Source organism: Podarcis filfolensis (assembly GCF_964270895.1).
Source record: "Podarcis filfolensis genome assembly, chromosome: 6".
NCBI lineage: Eukaryota > Metazoa > Chordata > Lepidosauria > Squamata > Lacertidae > Podarcis > Podarcis filfolensis.
In genome coordinates this window covers 89,361,309-89,381,435 of record NC_139609.1, presented here as the reverse complement: position 1 = coordinate 89,381,435, position 20,127 = coordinate 89,361,309, and the positions used below count along the sequence as shown (strand labels likewise).

At 43.0% G+C, this 20,127-nt stretch overlaps 1 protein-coding gene and 1 long non-coding RNA gene across 2 annotated transcripts in view; one reads left to right on the top strand and one right to left on the bottom strand.

Moving 5' to 3' along the window:
* The window catches only part of LAMA5 (laminin subunit alpha 5), a 197,543-nt gene that overhangs the window by 75,441 nt on the left and 101,975 nt on the right, over positions 1-20,127 (top strand). The window contains exons 4-7 of the mRNA XM_083618257.1: positions 1,155-1,273; positions 4,214-4,384; positions 6,473-6,570; positions 18,835-18,950. Of these exons, the coding sequence (XP_083474383.1) occupies positions 1,155-1,273; positions 4,214-4,384; positions 6,473-6,570; positions 18,835-18,950 (504 nt within the window). The remainder of the gene's footprint in view (positions 1-1,154; positions 1,274-4,213; positions 4,385-6,472; positions 6,571-18,834; positions 18,951-20,127) is intronic.
* Positions 32-2,476, bottom strand: LOC310764913. Its single transcript, XR_014549351.1, has 3 exons — positions 2,298-2,476; positions 1,132-1,351; positions 32-110 (listed from the first exon to the last, which is right to left on the bottom strand). It is a non-coding gene; the product is annotated as an uncharacterized lncRNA (long non-coding RNA).

Sequence of the window (20,127 nt, the reverse complement as noted above, 5' to 3'; positions counted from 1 at the left end):
TAAACAAAGCTCACTGTTTGAGCTTGATTGAGCTTGATTATTGAAGGGAAGTGCATGGAACAGGTCTCGTTGTTTTGATTTCTGGGAATGGAGTTGAGAGACGACCTAACCTGGGGAGAAAACAGCAAAGACCTGATGAAGAGAGCACAGCAGAGGTTATATTTTCTGAGAATCCTCCGGAAAAACAATCTCTCAAAGGGCCTGCTGATGGCATTCTACCATTGTACTGTTGAGAGTGTATTAACTTATGGTCTGTGTGTGTGGTTTGGGAGCTGCACGGCCAGGGAAAAAACAATGCTGTCCAGGGTTGTAAAGACTGCAGAGAGAATAATTGGGTGCACTCTTCCCACCTTAGATCAAATCTATGCTGCCAGGTGCCATAAGAAAGCTGCAGAGATAGCGCAGGATAGTACGCACCCCAGAAATGATCTCTTTCAGCTTCTGCCTTCTGGAAGAAGCTATAGGGTTATAAAGGCCAGGACTAGCCGCCTGAGAAACAGCCTCTACACAAATGCAATTCTGGTTCTAAACGCAGCATAAGGGGTCTCTATAGTATAGTGTATTTTAAAATGGGGTTTCAGAGTTTTTAGGGGTTTTTGAATGTTTTATATAGTTTTTCAATTTCATTGTTCTGCATGGGACTATGACAATAAAGATATATATCGTATATTACTGTGAATCCCTAGTGCTCCATGTCTGTTTTCTGCGTTTGTCCTATCTTATGCTGGAGAGCTGGTGTCGTGTCCTATCAAAGAAATCAGGGAGTTCTTTTTTATACTTGCCTCTGCCACAAACTCACTAGGTAGCCTTAGGCAAGCCACTCTTCCTCAGCCTCAGGAATTATAGAACCATAGAATTGTAGAGTTGGAAGTGACCCTGAGAGTCCTCTAGTCCAGCCCCCTGCAATGCAGGAAACTCAGCTAAAGCATCCATGACAGATGGCCATCTAACCTCTGCTTTAAAAACCCGCAAGGAAGGTTTTTAAATATACTAATATTGGAAGATAATATTGATCTGCTTTACTGTGATGACATGAGGATTACACTGGAGTGAAGTACGTGAATATTTCGAAGTTCTAATACAATTGCAGAATATTATTAATATTTCATTTTACACAACTAAAATGTTCACCTCTTGACTTCTCTGCTCAATAGCTTCCAAGAGAGATTGTATAGAGAAATTTGGCCTGAGGACTCTGGAACGGATAACCAAAGACGATGACGCCATCTGCACCACTGAATACTCCCGAATTGTCCCTTTGGAGAACGGCGAGGTAAACTCTTTAATTTTTTGCCTGGCTGTGCATCAAAGCAGTGATGTGGGTTCTATTTTTCCCCTGTGCTTAATTTTTCTGCAAAAAAAAAAAATCTGCTTTGTAAGTTCAATAGTAACTATGAATGAATTTGACAAGCATAGGAGTTTGAAACTTTTTAGCATTCTATAATAAATACGAGTAAAATTAGCATGCTTAATTTGATCCATGACACCAGAAACTATGCAAACTGACAATTTTCAGGTGCAAATCAGCCTAATTTTTGTAGGATTTCTCCGCCCCCCCCAAACCCACATCACCCAATTCAAGTCCTGCATTTAAAATGATCAATGCTGAATTAACATAAGGTATGAAGGATAACCCAGGTTTTCATACGTTGATGCTTCTGGGAGCATGAGCCTGTAGACAGAGTGTTGAATATTATTACTGGGTAACCTCGGACAAACCTATCTATACTATTGGAATTGTATAGTGGGAATAAAATGACTTGCCTTACAAGGTTGTTGTGATATCAAAGAGATGTCAAAGAGAAAAACAACTATCAGACTTTTAGAAGACATCTGAAGGCAGCCCTGTTTAGGGAAGCTTTTAATGGTTAGCACACTATTGTATTTTAATACTTTGTTGGAAGCCGCCCAGATGGGCGGGGTATAAATAATAAATTTTATTATTATTATTATTATTATTATTATTATTATTATTATTAATGGGCGGTGGGGAGGAAAGGCACTTCAAATGAAGAACTGTAGAGAGCGTTACAAGCCACTGGAAGTTCTGTCCAGCCTTTGGTTTCTTAATCTCCTTCAAGCATTAGCTGTGCCTTTCCAAACCATATTCTGCGGCCATGAGACGTAGAAATTATTTTAAGAAAAGAAATATTGGATTCTTGGGATTCCAAACTCTGTACCGTCTGTCCAATTCCATTCTTGCCCAGAAGAGTCATGGAAATGGAAGATAGGCTCTGCGGCGATATTCCTTTCTCTTGGGAGATAAGCAAGCTGTCGCCCTGTCCGGTGAACTTTACCTTTCTGAATGTTTCTTGAGTTATCCAAAGCTGATAATAGGCCATGGGATATTGCGCCTGGGAAACTCTGGCACATCCTGTTGCTAAATTCTGCTGTAATCTTGAGTCATGCTGGCGGAACTCCTCCAGCTGTGCCGATGCTGTGTTCCAGGACAGAAACTCTGCTGCAATTGGTAAAGGGTTGCGGTGGGGTGTAAAGAGTTCATTCAACCACAGACATGCTTGTCCTCAAAGCATTTTATTTAAGCAGGAGGGGGGGCATTTTATTGCGGGGGGGGGGGGGAGACACAAGGTCTGGGAACGCAAGGAAGTGCAGAATTACTTTGGTTAATTTTTACCAAAGGGATTAATTCAATTTTTTAAGGGCATGTTTGCATTTTTCAGCACTGGGTGAAATAATAAAGAGAGATTTGATTAGCAGCTGCTCAGATTGGAATGGAGTGCAGCTCAGTTGAAACAGATTCATCCATGTATGGGATTTTGTTCGTTGCAGCTAAGGTCTCTGTTGCCTTGTGCCTAAAGATCCCTTATTCATTCTCCACATACCCTCTGAGATACCTTGCATTTGTGAAAATGGCAGAATGTTTAAATGAAGAAATCCAGAATTGTATGTGATATTGGCATGACATGTTAAGTTTGCCATATCGAATGCTGAAGTGGATGACAGCTGAGATTGCTTGGCGACATGGTGTATGTTGAATTGAATCCCTTTGGAATGAATTAGTGGGTCTTAAATCCTGACTAAGTTATCCCACTGATCTCAATAAGAATGTAAGAACATAAGAACCCTGTGGCATCAGACCAGAAGTCCTATGGGAAGCTCACAAGCAGGACCACAGTCCAACAACGCTCTTCCCACTTGTGATTTCCTGTAGCTGCTATTCAGAGGCACACCACCTCCAACATAGCCATCATGGTTAGTAGCCGTTGACAGCGAATGAGAACCTTCAGCTAACTTAGCTTGGATCAGCCTGGTTATACTAACCCCACTTACTTTTCAGTGGCAAGCTATAACTGGTCAGTTTACTTTTCTGTAGTTTGTACGTTCCTATTTTGTGTGCAAGAGTCAAGGTGATAATTGCTTACATTATTGAAAGACCATTTACAGAGAACCAGTGATACCTTTTGATAAGAATGTTAGATCTAGACTTGGAAAGCTTTTGACATTTCAGTTGAGCCACGAGCATGGCTTTGCGTGAGTCATAATCTTTTGTCCTCAATTCCTTATCTGTAAAATGGGAGCAGTTGTGACTTACCTCTGGGGTTTGCTGCAATATGCCCAAGAATATATTGGGCTGGATTCAGTTAACAGGTCCCACTAGCAGAAACCCACTCAGAGACTTCTGCTAGTGCAATGGGGCTTCCCCCCTCTTCCCCCACCCCCTAAATTAATTCTGGGGGTCGGGAGAATCCCTAGAACAGTGTGGTGTGGGAGGAGAGCTTGTTCTGTTGTACAAGCAGAAATGCTTGCACTGATACAACATTTTTAACAGTGCAATTCTGAATTCCTCCCATTGTTACTTGCTCTGAGCATAGTAGTATAGTGTACAGTGGTACCTCAGGTTACAGACGCTTCAGGTTACAGATGCTTCAGGTTACAGACTCCACTAACTCAGAAATAGTACCTTGGGTTAAGAACTTTGCTTCAGGATGAGAACAGAAATCGTGCTCCAGCAGCGTGGTAGCAGCAGGGGGCCCCATTAGCTAAAGTGGTGCTTTAGGTTAAGAACAATTTCAGGTTAAGAATGGACCTTCAGAACGAATTAAGTTCTTAACCCGAGGTACCACCTTAATTTAAATGAGTAGATGAGAATTGTATTGATCCAATGCTATGGTGAAGCATATTTCCGGACTGAGAAACACACACATTTTCTATCACCTGAAATATTCCTCTCTTTCTCACTCTGCTTCTACAGATTGTGGTCTCTTTGGTGAACGGGCGTCCGGGAGCCATGAACTTCTCTTATTCTCCTCTGCTAAGAAATTTCACCAAAGCCACCAACATTCGATTACGCTTCCTGCGGACTAACACCCTACTTGGGCATCTGATGGGAAAGGCCTTACGAGACCCGACCGTGACCAGGAGGGTGAGCTGCTTCTAAGCTCCTCTTTGCTTATCAGTCAAATCTGCGTGGGAGCAGTAGCTTTTGGAAACATTAGAGAGATGAGTAAATGGTACAGAGTACTATGGTATCCTTCCAAGGGAAAAGGTTCTACACATTTATTCATCTTCCAAATGACTACCGTGAATAACAGGGTTGTATCCAACTAAGTTTTAGCCAGAGTAGACCTACTGAAATTAATGGACCTTCATTAGCCATATTCATTATTTTCAGTGGGTCTTCTCTGAGTAGTTCCTGTTCAGGACAAGCAGAAAACAGTTAATCAATGTTGTTATTAGATTAGATTCACTAATGTTTAATAGTGATGATGATGATGATGATGAAAAATATATCACAAGATTAAAGGTAAAATTAGGGCATCAGTAGACTGAGTGGTCTACAGGACTTGTTCCTGGGTGACCTGGATTTAAATTGCACTTTGCATGTTACAAGTTTCCCATACGGAAGTAAGGGCATGTTGTAATAAATGGCAATACTATGTGCATGTAAATGGCTGAAGTATATACAACAGGATTTATATCTTGCATTTGGGCTTGATTTTCTCTGCTTGCAATAAAGTGCACGTGGGGTAAGGTGAGATCAACACAGGAAAAAATGTCAGGGTCGGCTTATTAAAAATAGCACGTAAAATTCATCAAAAAGATTTTAAAGTTCTGTCATGCACTGGATATCCCTTTGGAATATATGCTCAGTGGTACATTCATATATGAGTTTAAGCCTATTCTGAACCTATTAGGATCAAAATTATTTAATATATTATAAAAAGAAATTTAATAAAAAAATTAAACTAAAAAAAAGTTCCTTGGTCAATTAAAAAGTTCCTAACCCTTTATATATATGTGTGATACTTTGTTAGGTAACATTCCCACCCACAAACCCAATTATGCATGACCAACAGCTCAACCCTTCCTATGGAGAGACATTTTGGACTTTGAGATCCTTGTTGCAGTCTATCTAACAGCACAGTTGTGGAGAGAGTTATATGCAGATGTCTAGAGTAATAAATCTGCAATCTGCTTGGGGGTTGTGGGGAGAACGTTGGTTGCCAACAAACAAACAAAGCCACCCACCCAACAACACTTGAGGCACCTGCTGATTGCTACACACAACTTCCTTGGCAAAGTCCAGCATGGGGGATATCCCAGTCTGCTTGTTTGTTAGCTCTGCAATAACCAGCAGGTGTTACTTACTGTAGCCTGCACTGAAGAGGCTTTAAGTATGCAGTTGGTGCTGCCAGACGAAGGAAGAAATGCCCCAAAGTATTACTTAAAGAAATAAAACCTATTGGTTCACCTTGGTAGGGGTGGGTGTTGTCGTGCTACTCCCACACAAAATGAGAGAGATTAACTAGGTTATTAAATATCTCCTCAGGGGCTCTGCAGATTTCAAAGCCCTGTATGCTTTTATCAAGGAATCCAGTATTTATTGATATTGTTCAGACTGATGGTGGTCTGCTCTTAGAACAGAGACAATATAGAGCGAACTTTGCAAATTGTTTAGCCTTGCCTGGCGTAATGTCCTGGGCCATTAGTTTTACTAAGCCAGGGGGATGGGACTTCAGCCCTAGAGGCTGAATGCCCTGAATGCTTTTGTCTGGCCCTTGGAGCCTCATTAGGCCATATACCACATTGGACCTGCTAGTGCCTCTATCTTGTCTGTTGCTCAGTACACAGCCCATGACGTTTCTGTGATGTCACCCTAAAGCTGCATTGTGATAAGCAGAGTTGTGAATACTGTTGCCATGACACTGTAAGCCTCTGATCCTCTCTCACACCCTGTATAATTGCCAGTGTGGGCAATTACCAGGCAGGGCAGAGGTGCTAATATTACTCTGCTCTTCCTGTAAGGAATACTTCTTTGACTGATGGATCCATCATTCAAGAATAATTTTGTAAAGGATGCGTCAGATAGAATCCTATCACTGACAAAGTTTGAGTTATTTATCTTGAAGTAGTTGGGCGTTTGTGCCATGAGATTATTCCTTTGTATGGGAGAGAATATATGGCCGGTGTCTGCAAAGTGACAAGGACAAACCATTCTGCAATCTTTTAGTATTACTACAGCATCAAAGATATCAGCATTGGAGGACGGTGCGTATGCCATGGTCACGCTGACGTCTGTGATGCCAAAGACCCTACGGATCCTTATAGGTAAGACTTCTTTTGGAAAACACCATGCCTAGATAGACTGATATTTAAAGAATTGAACTAAGAAGGATAGTTGGTGAAAGGGAAACAAGGTTCATCATGCAATGGAGGGACTGAAAGATGAATTTTGCTGTAAGTCAGCACAGCCAGTTGTGCCGAAAGACAAGGTGTAATGTGATAGATAGATAGATACATAGATAGATAGATTAGCTGCATTCTAAAGCAAGATTCTCCCCATGTTAATTTGCACTTTACTCCATCACCACAACTGCCTCCTATATTGCCAACTTCACCTAGATTATGTTGTCATACTGAGAGTTTAACCAAATACAGCGGCTCATCCAACATTCAAATATGAGTCAAACCAAATCACTTGAACCAGAGTCATGTGCTACCCAGAACGGTGGTTAGTTAGCTTTTTGTTGCAAACCCAGAACTGTTTATTGAGCTGATATAAGAAAAAATGTTTTCTTACTCCTTCAACAGAACTTAAAAGTCTCTGACAAGTAGAAGGAAAGAATACAGTGGTACCTTGGTTTAAGAACAGCCCTGTTTACGAACTATTTGGTTTATGTAGTAAACTATTTGGTTTATGAAGTAGTGTCCCGGTTTGCGAACTTTACCTCGGTCTAAGAACGGAATCTGAACGGTGGAAGGGCACCGGCGGTGGGAGGCCTCATTAGGGAGAGCGCTCCTTGGTTTAAGAACGGTTTCGGTTTAAGAACGGACCTCCGGAACGGATTTAGTTCATAAACCGAGGTACCACTGTATAACACTCAGAACAGAATTTGCAGTGATTCAGTTCAGTATATAAACCAGCCTCAGATTGATCCAATTCTGAAGCATACAGGGTTGATTCCACAGTGTAAAACAAGGATTTCATGAGAAGATGTGAGTTGGGTGGTCACACTGGCTGTCCAGAGCAAATAGGAGAACGTAAGAGGTGGCTTTCTGGGTCAGGCCAAAGTGTCACCTAGTCCAGCAGCCTGTTCTCACAAACAGCAGCACTATGCTCTCTTGCAGTTTCCAGCAACTGGTATTCAGAGGCATACTGCCCTCCAAATGCAGGAAGCACATAGCCATCAAAGCCAGTAGCCTTCAAATTTGTGACTGTTTACTATTAATGTAACAATTTGCCAGGATAGGCACCTTGAAGAACACTGCTAAATATGTTTACTTGCTGCAGACTGGCGCTATAAATTTCCTGTCTGTTTTATCTGTGGCTTATTTGGAAGTTCCACACCTCCACAACTTCCCATGTGATCACGAGCAATAAATATTTCTTTGTGAACATCTACTATTTCACAATTTGCATTGCACTTTGCATTATATATGTAGCATATTATATACCAGTTGCCCCTTGCTTCCTTTCTTCTCTTTGATTGATCTAGTTCTACCATCTGCATTTGATTTCTTCCTTAAAGATGATAGACCATCGCCCTGCTTTTATGTCTGGCTTTTAAGCATTTCCTCTACCTCCTTCTTTGTTTGGTTTTCTAAGAACTTCAGCCTTAGGCTTCAATCCTAAATGCATTTACCTAGTAGGATTTACATCTGAGTAGATCACTGCAGATGGTGACAGCAGTCACGAAATTAAAAGATGCCTGCTTCTTGGGGGGAAAGCAATGACAAACCTAGACAGCATCTTAAAAAGCAGAGACATCACCTTGCCAACAAAGGTCCGTATAGTTAAAGCTATGGTTTTCCCAGTAGTGATGTATGGAAGTGAGAGCTGGACCATAAAGAAGGCTGATCGCCGAAGAATGGATGCTTTTGAATTATGGTGCTGGAAGAGACTCTTGAGAGTCCCATGGACTGCAAGAAGATCAAACCTCTCCATTCTGAAGGAAATCAGCCCTGAGTGCTCACTGGAAGGACAGATCGTGAAGCTGAGGCTCCAATACTTTGGCCACCTCATGAGAAGAGAAGACTCCCTGGAAAATACCCTGGTGTTGGGAAAGATGGAGGGCACAAGGAGAAGGGGACAACAGAGGACGAGATGGTTGGGGAGTGTTCTCGAAGCTACTAACATGAGTTTGACCAAGCTGCAGGAGGCAGTGGAAGACAGGAGTGCCTGGCATGCTCTGGTCCATGGGGTCACGAAGAGTCGGACACAACTAAACGACTAAACAACAACAGATCTGCTTAGGATTGCATTGTTTATATCTAGAGTTCACTGTTGCAAAGGTGGCTTTGTGTTCTGCAGTATTGTTCCTTGGCCAGGGGGGAGTTTAAAATACGCTTCCCAAGAGCAATAGGGGGGGGGGGAGTTTTCATTGGGCATTTTTAGCTCTCGTAATACCTACTCACACAAAAGCTTCAAAGCACATGATTAGCGGGAATCAGAGCCAAAACTTTGTTCTTGAGGACACAGGAGCACAAACTTGGTTCCAGTCCCTGGCCCTCATCATGTCTGGATTTTTAGACACTCACATATGAATGATAAGAGACGGCTCATATCCCTATCACCTAAATTTGTCGGGAGATAATGAGAATGGAAAATGTTGCCTTATTCCTTGCATTTGGAAAACGAGTAGGGGCTGAAACGAGACTTTGCTGTGTAGTTGCCTCCTTTTCTGTTTTGCTCTTTCTCACTCTGCCTCCCTGTCCCTGTCCCTGCAAACGACAACAGATTTGCTCCCCTTTCTGCTTCCCATCAGCACAGTTGTCTGATGTCTACTACGTTGTTTCTTTAACATCATGGTCCCAGATTGTGATCAAGAGCACGACTTAATTCTGGAGAGGAGAACAGTTGCCTTGAAAGCTTGAGAAGTTTAGTCATAGGTACTGCAGACTCATTTATTTGGTTTATAGCAGACTAAACATAATTAAGAATAGGAGAGACTGAACTATTCGTTTGTTGGTAAAGAATGCTTTCAAGGTCAGAGTTTTCATAAATAACTGCCACCATACTTTATAGGGTCCAATATTTCCACCGTGAGCCTGTCAAAATTAGGATAAGTGTTCGAGAATCCAAGTTCTGTAATATTGGGCACTGTGCCTGGCTATTCATTCAAGTGGACTCTTTCCGTTCATTAAGAGTGACCGGGAAATGCAATGGTATCTTTGTCAATATCCTAAATGGGAGCAAACTGTGAGAATTACAAACTCCTTCTTTAAATCCTTTCCTCTCCAGCATGAATCTCCAACTCCCCCATAAGACACAGATGTAAGCATAACACCATCGTAGGCATATAACTGCAACTACCCCAAACCAGGGTTTTCTTCTTAACCAGTGTTTGAAACCAAGGTTTGACTAAGGGCAGCTGTGCTGATCTGCATCTCTAGAGCTAAATGGCCTATACTGGGGATGTGGGCAGGGATCCTCTCTGGTGCTGTTTTCTGTTGCTGGTACATTGAAACCCCAAGCGCCCTGGAGAGAATGGGAGGGCTGTTCATTCCAGCTCTGCTTCCTGAGGTGAAATGTTCCTGTTCTCTGCTGTCAGCCAGCTCATTATGCAGAAGTCCCTATTCCACTGCAGTGAATTAGTGAGAAGCAGGCCTCATTCCTTCTTGGTATGGATATGGCCGTCCTCAGCATGTATTTGAGGCCGAAATGGGAACACATTTCATCTGTGTTTTGAAAGAGCACAGACAAAAACAGGGGGGGAAAGTTCTGCTTTCCTTAACACAATACAACTTCAAAAAGCAGACTTACCTAAAACACTACGATGAAACATACAGACAAATATTAAGAATGCACTTCTGTATTCTACCTACAGGTCAGATGACATTTAGAAATAAGTGCTATTTAGATGAATCAGCCAGAAAGCTTTCAAAATAAAGTCCTCTTCAGGAGTCAAGCCTTTGTCATCCATGGGCTTCAGTATTAAAAATTCATTAACTCGAGTAGATATAAAACTTGTACAAATGGAAGAGATTTAAACACCCTTTGGTTTCTAATTCCAGTGCAAACATCCAAATAAAGATGCTAATACTTTTCAAACATTTTTTAAAAATGTCTTGCAATGTGTATAGATCATGATTGTATAACTTAATTGGATGTTTTACCATAACTCTTTTTGAAAGCGCACTAAGGCAGAAATTCCTTGCCTCTCCAGAAGGTTTAGCCCAGGATGGCGCAGAACGTCCACCCTCTGTGTTGTTGATATGACCATACAGCCAAAGCGTTGGGTCAAGTGACTGTTCCAAAAAGGAGCTCTTAACTATGAAGTTTTTGGTCAGCTGTTTTGCAGGGTGCATTTTGGCAAGCTGCCCCCCCCCCACTCTCAGACTTTGCCATGTGCTCATGATAATGAATGGAATTTCCCTTTATTGATAAGAAGTGTCTGGCTTTGTAAGTAAGGCCTATTGTCAGTCATAGCCCATAGTAGGAACCCATGTGTAGCATTCCAGGTCCGAAAACAGCCCGTGTGTGCATGGTTGCATGTTCTATGAATGCACACAAAATGGCTCAATTACTAGATTTTAGTACTTTTCTGGAGTTCAGTAGCACCCTGAATTCTGTCACCTGAGGCACGCTCCCCCAGTCTGCCTAATGGTAGGGCCGGTCCTGACCAGAACTCAATTTCAGTCTAGAAACTCAAGAATTTTCGGATGTTTCTGCCTAACTATTGAGTCAATAAACTTCATTGTTTAAAGCCATAGGCCACCACAATACAAGCACAGCAAACAAACGTTTTGACACATTCAGCAAATCTGCATATAAAAAAAACCCAGAACAATAATACTAACGCTCCCCCAGTGTAAATCATGCATTGCCCTTCTACAGTAAGCTGCCTAGGTATTCAAAATAACTATTGCCTAACTATTGTTTTGCAAAATTTCCATGGCCTTGTTATTTTAAGAGTTCAGGATAAGTTACCCAGTGAGTTTTTCAGGGTCTTCACGGTCTAGGCACTGAAAAGGCCCCCTCTATTGAGCAAGGCTCAAAGGATTGCATGTTCCTTCCCACAGACAGTGGCTTTATTTTTCTCCCAGCCATCTTCTAACATTACGACTCTAGTGGTCTCCAGCCAATATTGAATCAGTAAAAAAGAAAAGAAAAAGAAAATAAAGAGAGTTCTTGTCTGAGTTTGGCACCTCTCCCTACCCTGAAAGAATAAATAAAAAAAGTATTGATTTGATTCCCCCTTGTGTTCTAGCAAAGCTTGGATGTGTCTCTTAGCAATATTGTATAACGAAGCAGCTGCACCACCCAAAAAGATTTCTTGACAGGGAGAGACCACACTTTACCTGCAGTCTGAAAGGCATTTTTTTTTGGGGGGGGGGGGACTCCAGGGATTCCCTGCTGAACTTGGCAGAGGTTCCACTAATGACTTCAGCGAAATTCGGATGCTACTGTCTAGGCATTCCCTGCCCCTGATGGGTGTGTCTGATTGCAGTGTGAAAACGGACATTCCTTTGCACTGTATTCACATAGATGTGGCAGGGGTAATACATGGATAATCAGTGCTGTGGGTGGACAAATGAAGGCATGGATATGGGATAGAGAGAAAGAGTTCCATCACCCAGCACGAAGATGGACTCAGCCAGTTTTGATTTCTCTGCATCCCAGTCCCCTTCCAACACTGCCTAACTCATCTGACGATGGGGAGGCCACTGCTGATTCCACGCAGCCTTCCTGCAGGGTAGCATATCTCTTTTGGTGCCATTTCCTGCTTCTTATGGGTAGCCTTTCTGTTAGGGAAGTTAGAGAAATTTTGGCAGGGGCTGTGTGTTTACTTCTTGAAAGAGATGTGTGGCTTATGCATACAGCTGTACAGTGGTACCTCGGTTTAAGAACAGCCCTGTTTACGAACTATTCGGTATACAGTGGTACCTCGGGTTACATACGCTTCAGGTTACATACGCTTCCGGTTACAGACTCCGCTAACCCAGAAATAGTACCTCGGGTTAAGAATTTTGCTTCAGGATGAGAAATCGTGCTCAGTCGGCACGGCAGCAGCGGGAGGCCCCATTAGCTAAAGTGGTGCTTCAGGTTAAGAACAGTTTCAGGTTAAGAACGGACCTCCAGAACGAACTGAGTACGTAACCAGAGGTACCACTGTACTTTTGTGAATTGTTATTAAGGAAATGACTGCTTTTCTCCTTCCAATAAAGTACAGCGGAAAGGTTGTCCAAATATAAGCAGTTTACTTATTAAACCTCACCATAATTTCATAAATATCTGTTTTTGTATTTCTAATAGTATAACCAAATCAGTAATTCTTGATATAACTGTAAGAACTACTCTGAAAATTTATTATTAAAAAAATGAAACCTTCATCTGGTTGTAAATATTAAGATTATACCAGCAAGAATGAGTCTTTCTGTAAAAAAATATATATATTCAAATCAAGTCTTACTGACTAGTGATTTAAATCATGATGTAAATCATGATTTACATCTATTTGATTTAAATCAAATTCACCCTGAGCAATAGATAGCAAATAGATATTGCTATTTATGTGGGCCCGTTTTAATGATTACTTTGCCAGCAGTGAAATCTATTGAAATGTATCAATATGGGCTGGGGAAGGATATTTGATTGACATTCTCTTTGGTTCAGGAAGCAGTTCACAAATTTAGAATGTTAGATTTGTTTAGCTTATTTGCATGATTTCCTTTGGCAAAATATCTGCAAAATAAAAAGTGCAGAGAAAATAAAACAAACAAATTTGCAGAATATATTCAAAATAAAAATGCAGAGAAACTAATTCAAAATAACAGTAACATTATAAACTCATTGATACTGGAAACATTGGGGAAAAGACAAAATTCATTTGTCAGAATTTGAGCAAGGATGATGTTTGCAGCACAAAAGCAAATTGCCTTTGTAATGGCTTTAGGGGTTGCTTGTGCGTAAGTTACCGCCGCTCTGGGCTAGGTTGCCTGGTTAAACCGTTTCTCTCTGGACAGCCATCCACTCCGTGGCTGTTCAGTCGCTGGCAGAATCCGTCAGTGGGCGTTTCTTGAACCTCTTCCAGCAAAGAAGTTCTTTGACGCCAAGTCGCCGCCTACTTTCCCTGCGCGGAAGTCTTCTGCGCAGGGTGGGTGTGGGCAGCGGAGGACCTGTGCTCTCCTCGCTGGTCTCCTGCGAAGAGTCCTGGAGCCTCCTCTCTGCTTCCCCCATCAGCCCCCCTCTATCCCTGGTGTTGCGCTGATTTTCTTCCCCAGCCGGAGACCTGCCTCTCTCCCTGCTTGGCCCCTCTCCAGCATCGCTGTGGAGCCTCGCCTCCTCCTCTAGTTCCGATGGCAGTTCCCTGACAGCCTTTAAACTGGGTGTGTGTGCTGTGCTGGCCCTTCAGCCTTTGAAAACTTTTTCATTGCTTCACAGAATGTTCCTGAGTCACATTTCACGTCAATGAGAAGGGCAATGGTAACAGTAAAGAAGTGCATTCCTGGTTTAGCCCACCACAGTGTATATATTCAATCAATGAAATATGTAAACACTGAAGTAAGCACATTGATGTGTAATTCATTACACAGAGCACTTGACATATGAGGTGCTATGGAGTTTCAGTAACGGACAGGCATGCTGGACGCCTTTGCTTATCTCCACCAGCAATGTAAACTATTTCTGGGTTTCTAGACTTCTAGGCATGTTCTCTGTGCTAAAGACACCAGTCCTTGGATTGAAAGGTAGGAAAGGTATCAGGACTGGCTATAGGTACCTCAGTAAAAGTATTTGGACTGGTTTGCTGCTGCTGTTGTTTAGTCGTGTCCGACTCTTCATGACCCCATGGACCAGAGGATTTCCTGGCTCTTGCTTACAGGGTTGCAAACTATCTGATGTTGACTGCCCAAACAAGCTAATTTTCTTTGCACAAATGCTGTGAATTGTCAACATGGCAAGCTGGGATGGGGTTGCTCATGTTGCAGTAAGAGTGAGGTTGGTTAATTAAAGGCATTTGTAGCTTTTTATCGGAGTGGATGTAGAGTTATAGCTTTGGTTCAGCAGCGAATGAATCTGCATCATGCAATGCAGTTCCCAAAGGCCCTTTCCAAATCTTCAGAGCAGAGTTTTGCAGAGTGCAATGCCCTCCATGCATCATTCTTTTCCTTCTTTCTGAATAGGGAACTTCCAGCTCTTCTTGTTCCATTGCTAATGATGTGAGGCTATTAGCATGACCTTTGCATCCTGCCTGGGAGATTTAGAAGCTTCTGGTTTGTTGCTGCTAGAAACAGAAAGTTATACCTTGGCCAGATCCAGGAAGGCAGTTCATGTAATCTTAATTTCTCTCTCTTATGAAGCTCAAGTGTTTCTTTTGTCCCTCTTCTTTGCTCTTAAGGCTCATCATTCCCTTTCATAAACATTTCTTTATGGGCCAGTTCATATTTATGGGAAATTTATAAATTGAGCTGGGCTCCTGCTTGAGGAGCCCACTCACTCTGGCTATCTATTTTTCTCAATGAGCTCTCACACATAACTTGACTCAGAGAATGTGCCAACTTCAGCTGTTCCTTTATTCTTCTTTATGTAGTTCCTGTTTGTAATAGGTAAGCACGTTTCTGCAGATCCTTATTAACGTGTATGAGTTTGCGAAAGTTCTGCAGGTTTTACCAATACTGTTGTGTGCAGCTACTGTCTGAATTTTGGCCAGTGAAGAAGGTGCAAGGGATTCAGCTAATGCAACATGTCAATGGAAAACTGCTCATACAATGGGGCCTTTCAAAATTTGTGTTTCATTCTCAGAAGTGATAATCCTTATCCCACTTTCCTCCCACAACCAAACTGCTGAATCGTAAAACACACACTCACCCACAATGGCTGCTTTTGGATATTACCCTAAACCTGGGATATTCATCATGGTGCCCTTCAGATGTTGTGAGCAACAACTCCCACCATCACCTACTATTGACCTTGCAGGTTTTAGCTGTATCCTCTGGTCTGCAGTGAGACAAGGCATGGTGCCAGGCAGCGCTCAGGCTGGATGCAAGGAGAGGTTGAGCAAAGCAAGGCAAGACGTGAGGCAAGGCTCATCCTGTCCTATATGACTGCAGGGCTCTCGTGTTGCTTCAGCAACAAACTTCAGCTCAGCTCAGCCCTCTACAGTGGCAGCATGCCAGAACCTTGCACTCCACTGTGCCATTTTACCCACCAAACAAAAATGCTGTCTGTTGTGTCAGACTGATGGGTAATACAGTTTTGTCCCGGCTTTTATCCATGCAATTACTCATTTCCCCCTCCAGGCTTGCCTCTCCCTTCTATGGCACACGCACGCACTGTTCTCTTGTTCAGAACAAACGGCTTAAAAATACATGCACTTTATTAAAACCATCACAAATAGACAGGGAGGTATACAGCCTGCTTTAGATGCACGCCCATGTCTTTCCATCGAAAGCACAAATCACAGTTGTTAGCGCACGTTGCACTGCAAGGGGCTTTTTCAGTTAAATAGGCCAACTTCAGTGGCCTCCCACTGTGATGGAGCAGCAGGGCCTCTGATCTTACTGGGCCTTCTGCAATGGGTCACCAAGTCTGAGAATGGCAGTGCCATGTCCTTGGGGTGGAGGGATACTGGCTGCACAGGCTCATCTGGTGGAAGTGCTTCTGTGGCCGGCCCTGTGTGCCCTTCTACTTGTTCGGAGCTCTCAACTTCATCCCATGAAGAAGGCAAAATGATTCTAGGGTTGTGACAGATTGATTGGAACGGAGGGCACCATGTCTGCTATCCCTGTGCTAACCATAATTTGGCACAACTAGAATATGTCTAGGTGAGCCTTGGACTCACATCTTCCAAGCTTGTGTTTCCAGTTTTCATCTGTTGTTGTTTAGTCATGTCCGACTCTTCCTGACCCCATGGACCAGAGCACACCAGGCCCTCCTGTCTTCCACTGCCTCCCACAGTTTGGTCAAACTCATGCTGGTAGCTTCGAGAACACTATCCAACCATCTCGTCCTCTGTCGTCCCCTTCTCCTTGTGCCCTCCATCTTTCCCAACATCAGGGTCTTTTCCAGGGAGTCTTCTCTTCTTATGAGGTGGCCAAAGTATTGGAGCCTCAGCTTCACGATCTGTCCTTCCAGTGAGCACTCAGGGCTGATTTCCTTCAGAATGGATCGGTTTGATCTTTTTGCAGTCCATGGGACTCTCAAGAGTCTCCTCCAGCACCATAATTCAAAAGCATCAATTCTTTGGCAATCAGCCTTCTTTATGGTCCAGCTCTCACTTCCATACATCACTACTGGGAAAACCATAGCTTTAACTATATGGACCTTTGTTGGCAAGGTGATGTCTCTGCTTTTTAAGATGCTGCCTAGGTTTGTCATCATTTTTCTCCCAAGAACCTGGCATCTGTAACCATCTGCAGTAATCACGGATCCCAGTTTTCATTAGCCACAGTTTATTGTGTCATCTGAACAAGAAACCCCTGTTAATGTTTAGTATGGTGTGCATCAAAATGTCTTGTGAGTTTAGACAACACGACAAGACTTGATAAATCAGAAACTGGAAGCTAAAGCTTCTCCTCATGGTTGCACCAGAGGAGGAGGGTGTAGCATGAGAGTCTAACAATAACAACAGTTTTATTACTTGCGCCCCACCTATCTGACTGGGTTGCCCCAGCCACTCTGAAGCTTAACCAGGCTTGTTCTTGTCACTGTAAACTGTGGTTTAGTGTGATGTCTGAGCATGGCCAATCAGAATACCAGTGATTCAGTATTCTGATAACCAGAGAGAAATATGCAGGATACAGAATCTTTACTAATTACTGTAGCATTTGTTCAGTCATGGTGGAAACTTAAAAGCTGATGCAGATCACCTTTCTCCACGGCTGGTGTGAGTGCCACAAAGTTGATGTTGGGTGGTAATCAATTTAATAGTCCCATTTGCACCAGGATTACTTTCCTCTATCTACTCGTGTGCTATCACCAATTGTGCTTCGGGGTGGTGGTGAGGGAACCCCCAGAACAGATTTAGGGGGCATGTGAAAGGAGGGGAGAGCATTCTGTTGTGAAATCCCTTGGGCTGATGGAACTGTAGCCTTGTTGAGTACAGCCCATCGTCAGCTGCTACATATGGTGGTTGGGGGACCGTCTTAGATGTGGTACTTATGCTCTTATCCCTACTGCCTGACTATTGGCTCTGAATGCAAACCCAGGGACTCAATGGAAATACATGGGTGTGAACCTGAAACGGGCTGTATACCACAGCTCCCTGTCTATTTCTTACAGCTTTTACAAAATGCATCTATTTTTAAGCCCTGAGTTTTGAATGAGCGAACTGTACGGGCGTGTGCCATAGGAGGGTGAGGCATGCCTGGAGGGGGAAATGAGTAATTGCGCAGATAAAAGCTGGAGCAGAACTGTATTATCCATCAGCCTGACACAACAGAGCACATTTTTGTTGGGTGGGTATAATGGCACAGTGGAGTGCAAGTTTATGGCATGATGTCACCTTACCTAATAAATCGGCACCATAGCCCAGTCAGGACAAGATTCTAAGTCTTGCCTGGCGCCTCTAGAACTGCCTGTTTAGTCAGAGCAAACCTCAGCTAACAAAATCACAGGGAAGGCGTAATCCGCCAGGAATTTCTCCTGCAGATTTCCCATTGAAATGAATGGCATTTGTGCAGCAATGTACTGCTCCAACCACTGCTCCCACCCACCCTCTGGGCAGCTGCCACTCATTTGTCCTTGTCCAGGGGATATTCTTGGTATTAACATGCCAATGCTGTTAAACTGAAGTGCAGTGATACAATAGGGTTGTTGTTATTAATTCTTTAAAGAAGTCAAGTGGAAGTTTTTGAGAAGACGCAGTAAGAGAGGAGGAACACAGTTTTCTAGAGATAGTCCCAATACCATTCATTAGTAGCATGCAAATGACTGTACTGTATAAAAGTATAGATGTGCCCTTAAAAGTTTTACTGACCAAAAATGAATTACACAGAGATCCTAGTAATACTTGTATTTCCTTTATGGCATTCTTCCTCATAGTTGTCAGATAGGAGCCCCATGCATTTTGCTTTTCGTGGCAGAGTATTTGGATCCTGCCCCTTCCCACTCATTGGCAGTGTGCACCACATCAGAACTTACTGGTGCATTGTGAGATGCATTAAATAAATAGCCTCACACATCCACTGGGGGCTCTGTTCTGTAGTAATGCTTGTAAACGTAGGATACAGCATTCTCTGACACGCAGTATTGCGTGGACAAGCTGTCATTACTGTTCAAAATATTTAATTTCTGTGATGCCACTTGCAAAGTAAAGATGTAAGGCCAACGATACTGCTTAGGTTCATTCTTATAATAAAAAATTGACATGTTTGAGGCCATTCACTAACCTACTCCAAGAGTAATAAGCATGCTCTCTCTTCACTTGCCAGGTTACAGTGTGACTGTCAGCACAACACCTGTGGAGCGTCGTGTGATCGATGCTGCCCAGGCTTCAACCAGATGCCATGGAAACCAGCCACAACCGACAGCGCCAATGAATGTGAATGTAAGTTTTATCTTCCTGTATACATAAAAATGTAAGACTGTCATCAGGCAGCCTCCATGGGAGGATTTGTATTTCCTCTTCACAATGCTGGATTTGCATGAAGTCAGGGTGGCCTAGGGGAGTGGAAGAGAAGGCAGCTTGCACAACACCAGTGGGTGATTTAGAAGTTTTGAGTAAAGAAGGGATGGAGAGAGCTAAGAGAAAAATGGTGGTTTTAAACAGCAGAGATTGGAGTAAATAACCTTCATTCAGTGGAATATGTGTGAGGAAAAGGTTGAGTACAGCAAGAATGAAGAAGCTGCTTGTTTTAAATTGCCATTTTCCTCTCTCTCACTACCACTTCTTTATTCAAACTTCTGCTGTTGTTTAACTACAACAGGAAGGAAGGAATGTTGTGGGGGGGGAGTCCGTTTCAAACTTTTCCCTCATGTAAGAGAGATAAAGGATGTGGAGCCCTCAAATATTCCATAGTACTTTCCCACAATCATGTATTCAATGTAGTAATTTGGATGAGATATGTATTAACAAGGAGACAGTTAATGCAGTATCCATCAACTGAACTTGACCTCTAACTGAAGAAGCTAACTGGCAAGCTTGCACTTGAGATTCAGTTCATCTTCAAGATGCAGTAACAAATAACAGCATGGGATGTGCTGTCAAAGTGGGCTACAGAATAGGAGAGAGGGGGCAGCGTGGAAATGGAAGGTTGGTCTGTGTGCAAGGGAGAGTTAAGAAGAATGAGGAAGAGGGGGAAAGGGTGTTGCAGAAAAGGAGGAAGCGAAAGGCATAGGAGTGGGGTTGAAGATGGAAGCAGGGCCATGAAAGGGTCTGAAGAACAGGAGGGGATGGTGGCTTTGTAGTTGGGTGGAAAGTGAAAAAGGGGGCTCAGGAGCTGCTGTGTGGGGGAGGAGGAGGATGCAGGAGGTTACCACAGGGGTGGTTTGCGTGCAAGGTGGGGGATTGCACAAAAAGGGGGAACAGCGTGGAAATGGAGTGAAGGTGAAAACAGGTGCAAAGCAGTGGATTCAGAAATGGGTTTGGTCAGGTGCAAAACAAGCTTAGTAGTTGCATGGCGTAGGAAGGGGAAGCTCCAGTGGCATAGGAAGGGGGGTTGCTGGTTGCCCCCAGTGTCATCACTGAGGGGGGTGACGAAATGGCAAAAATGTGTGTTTTTGAA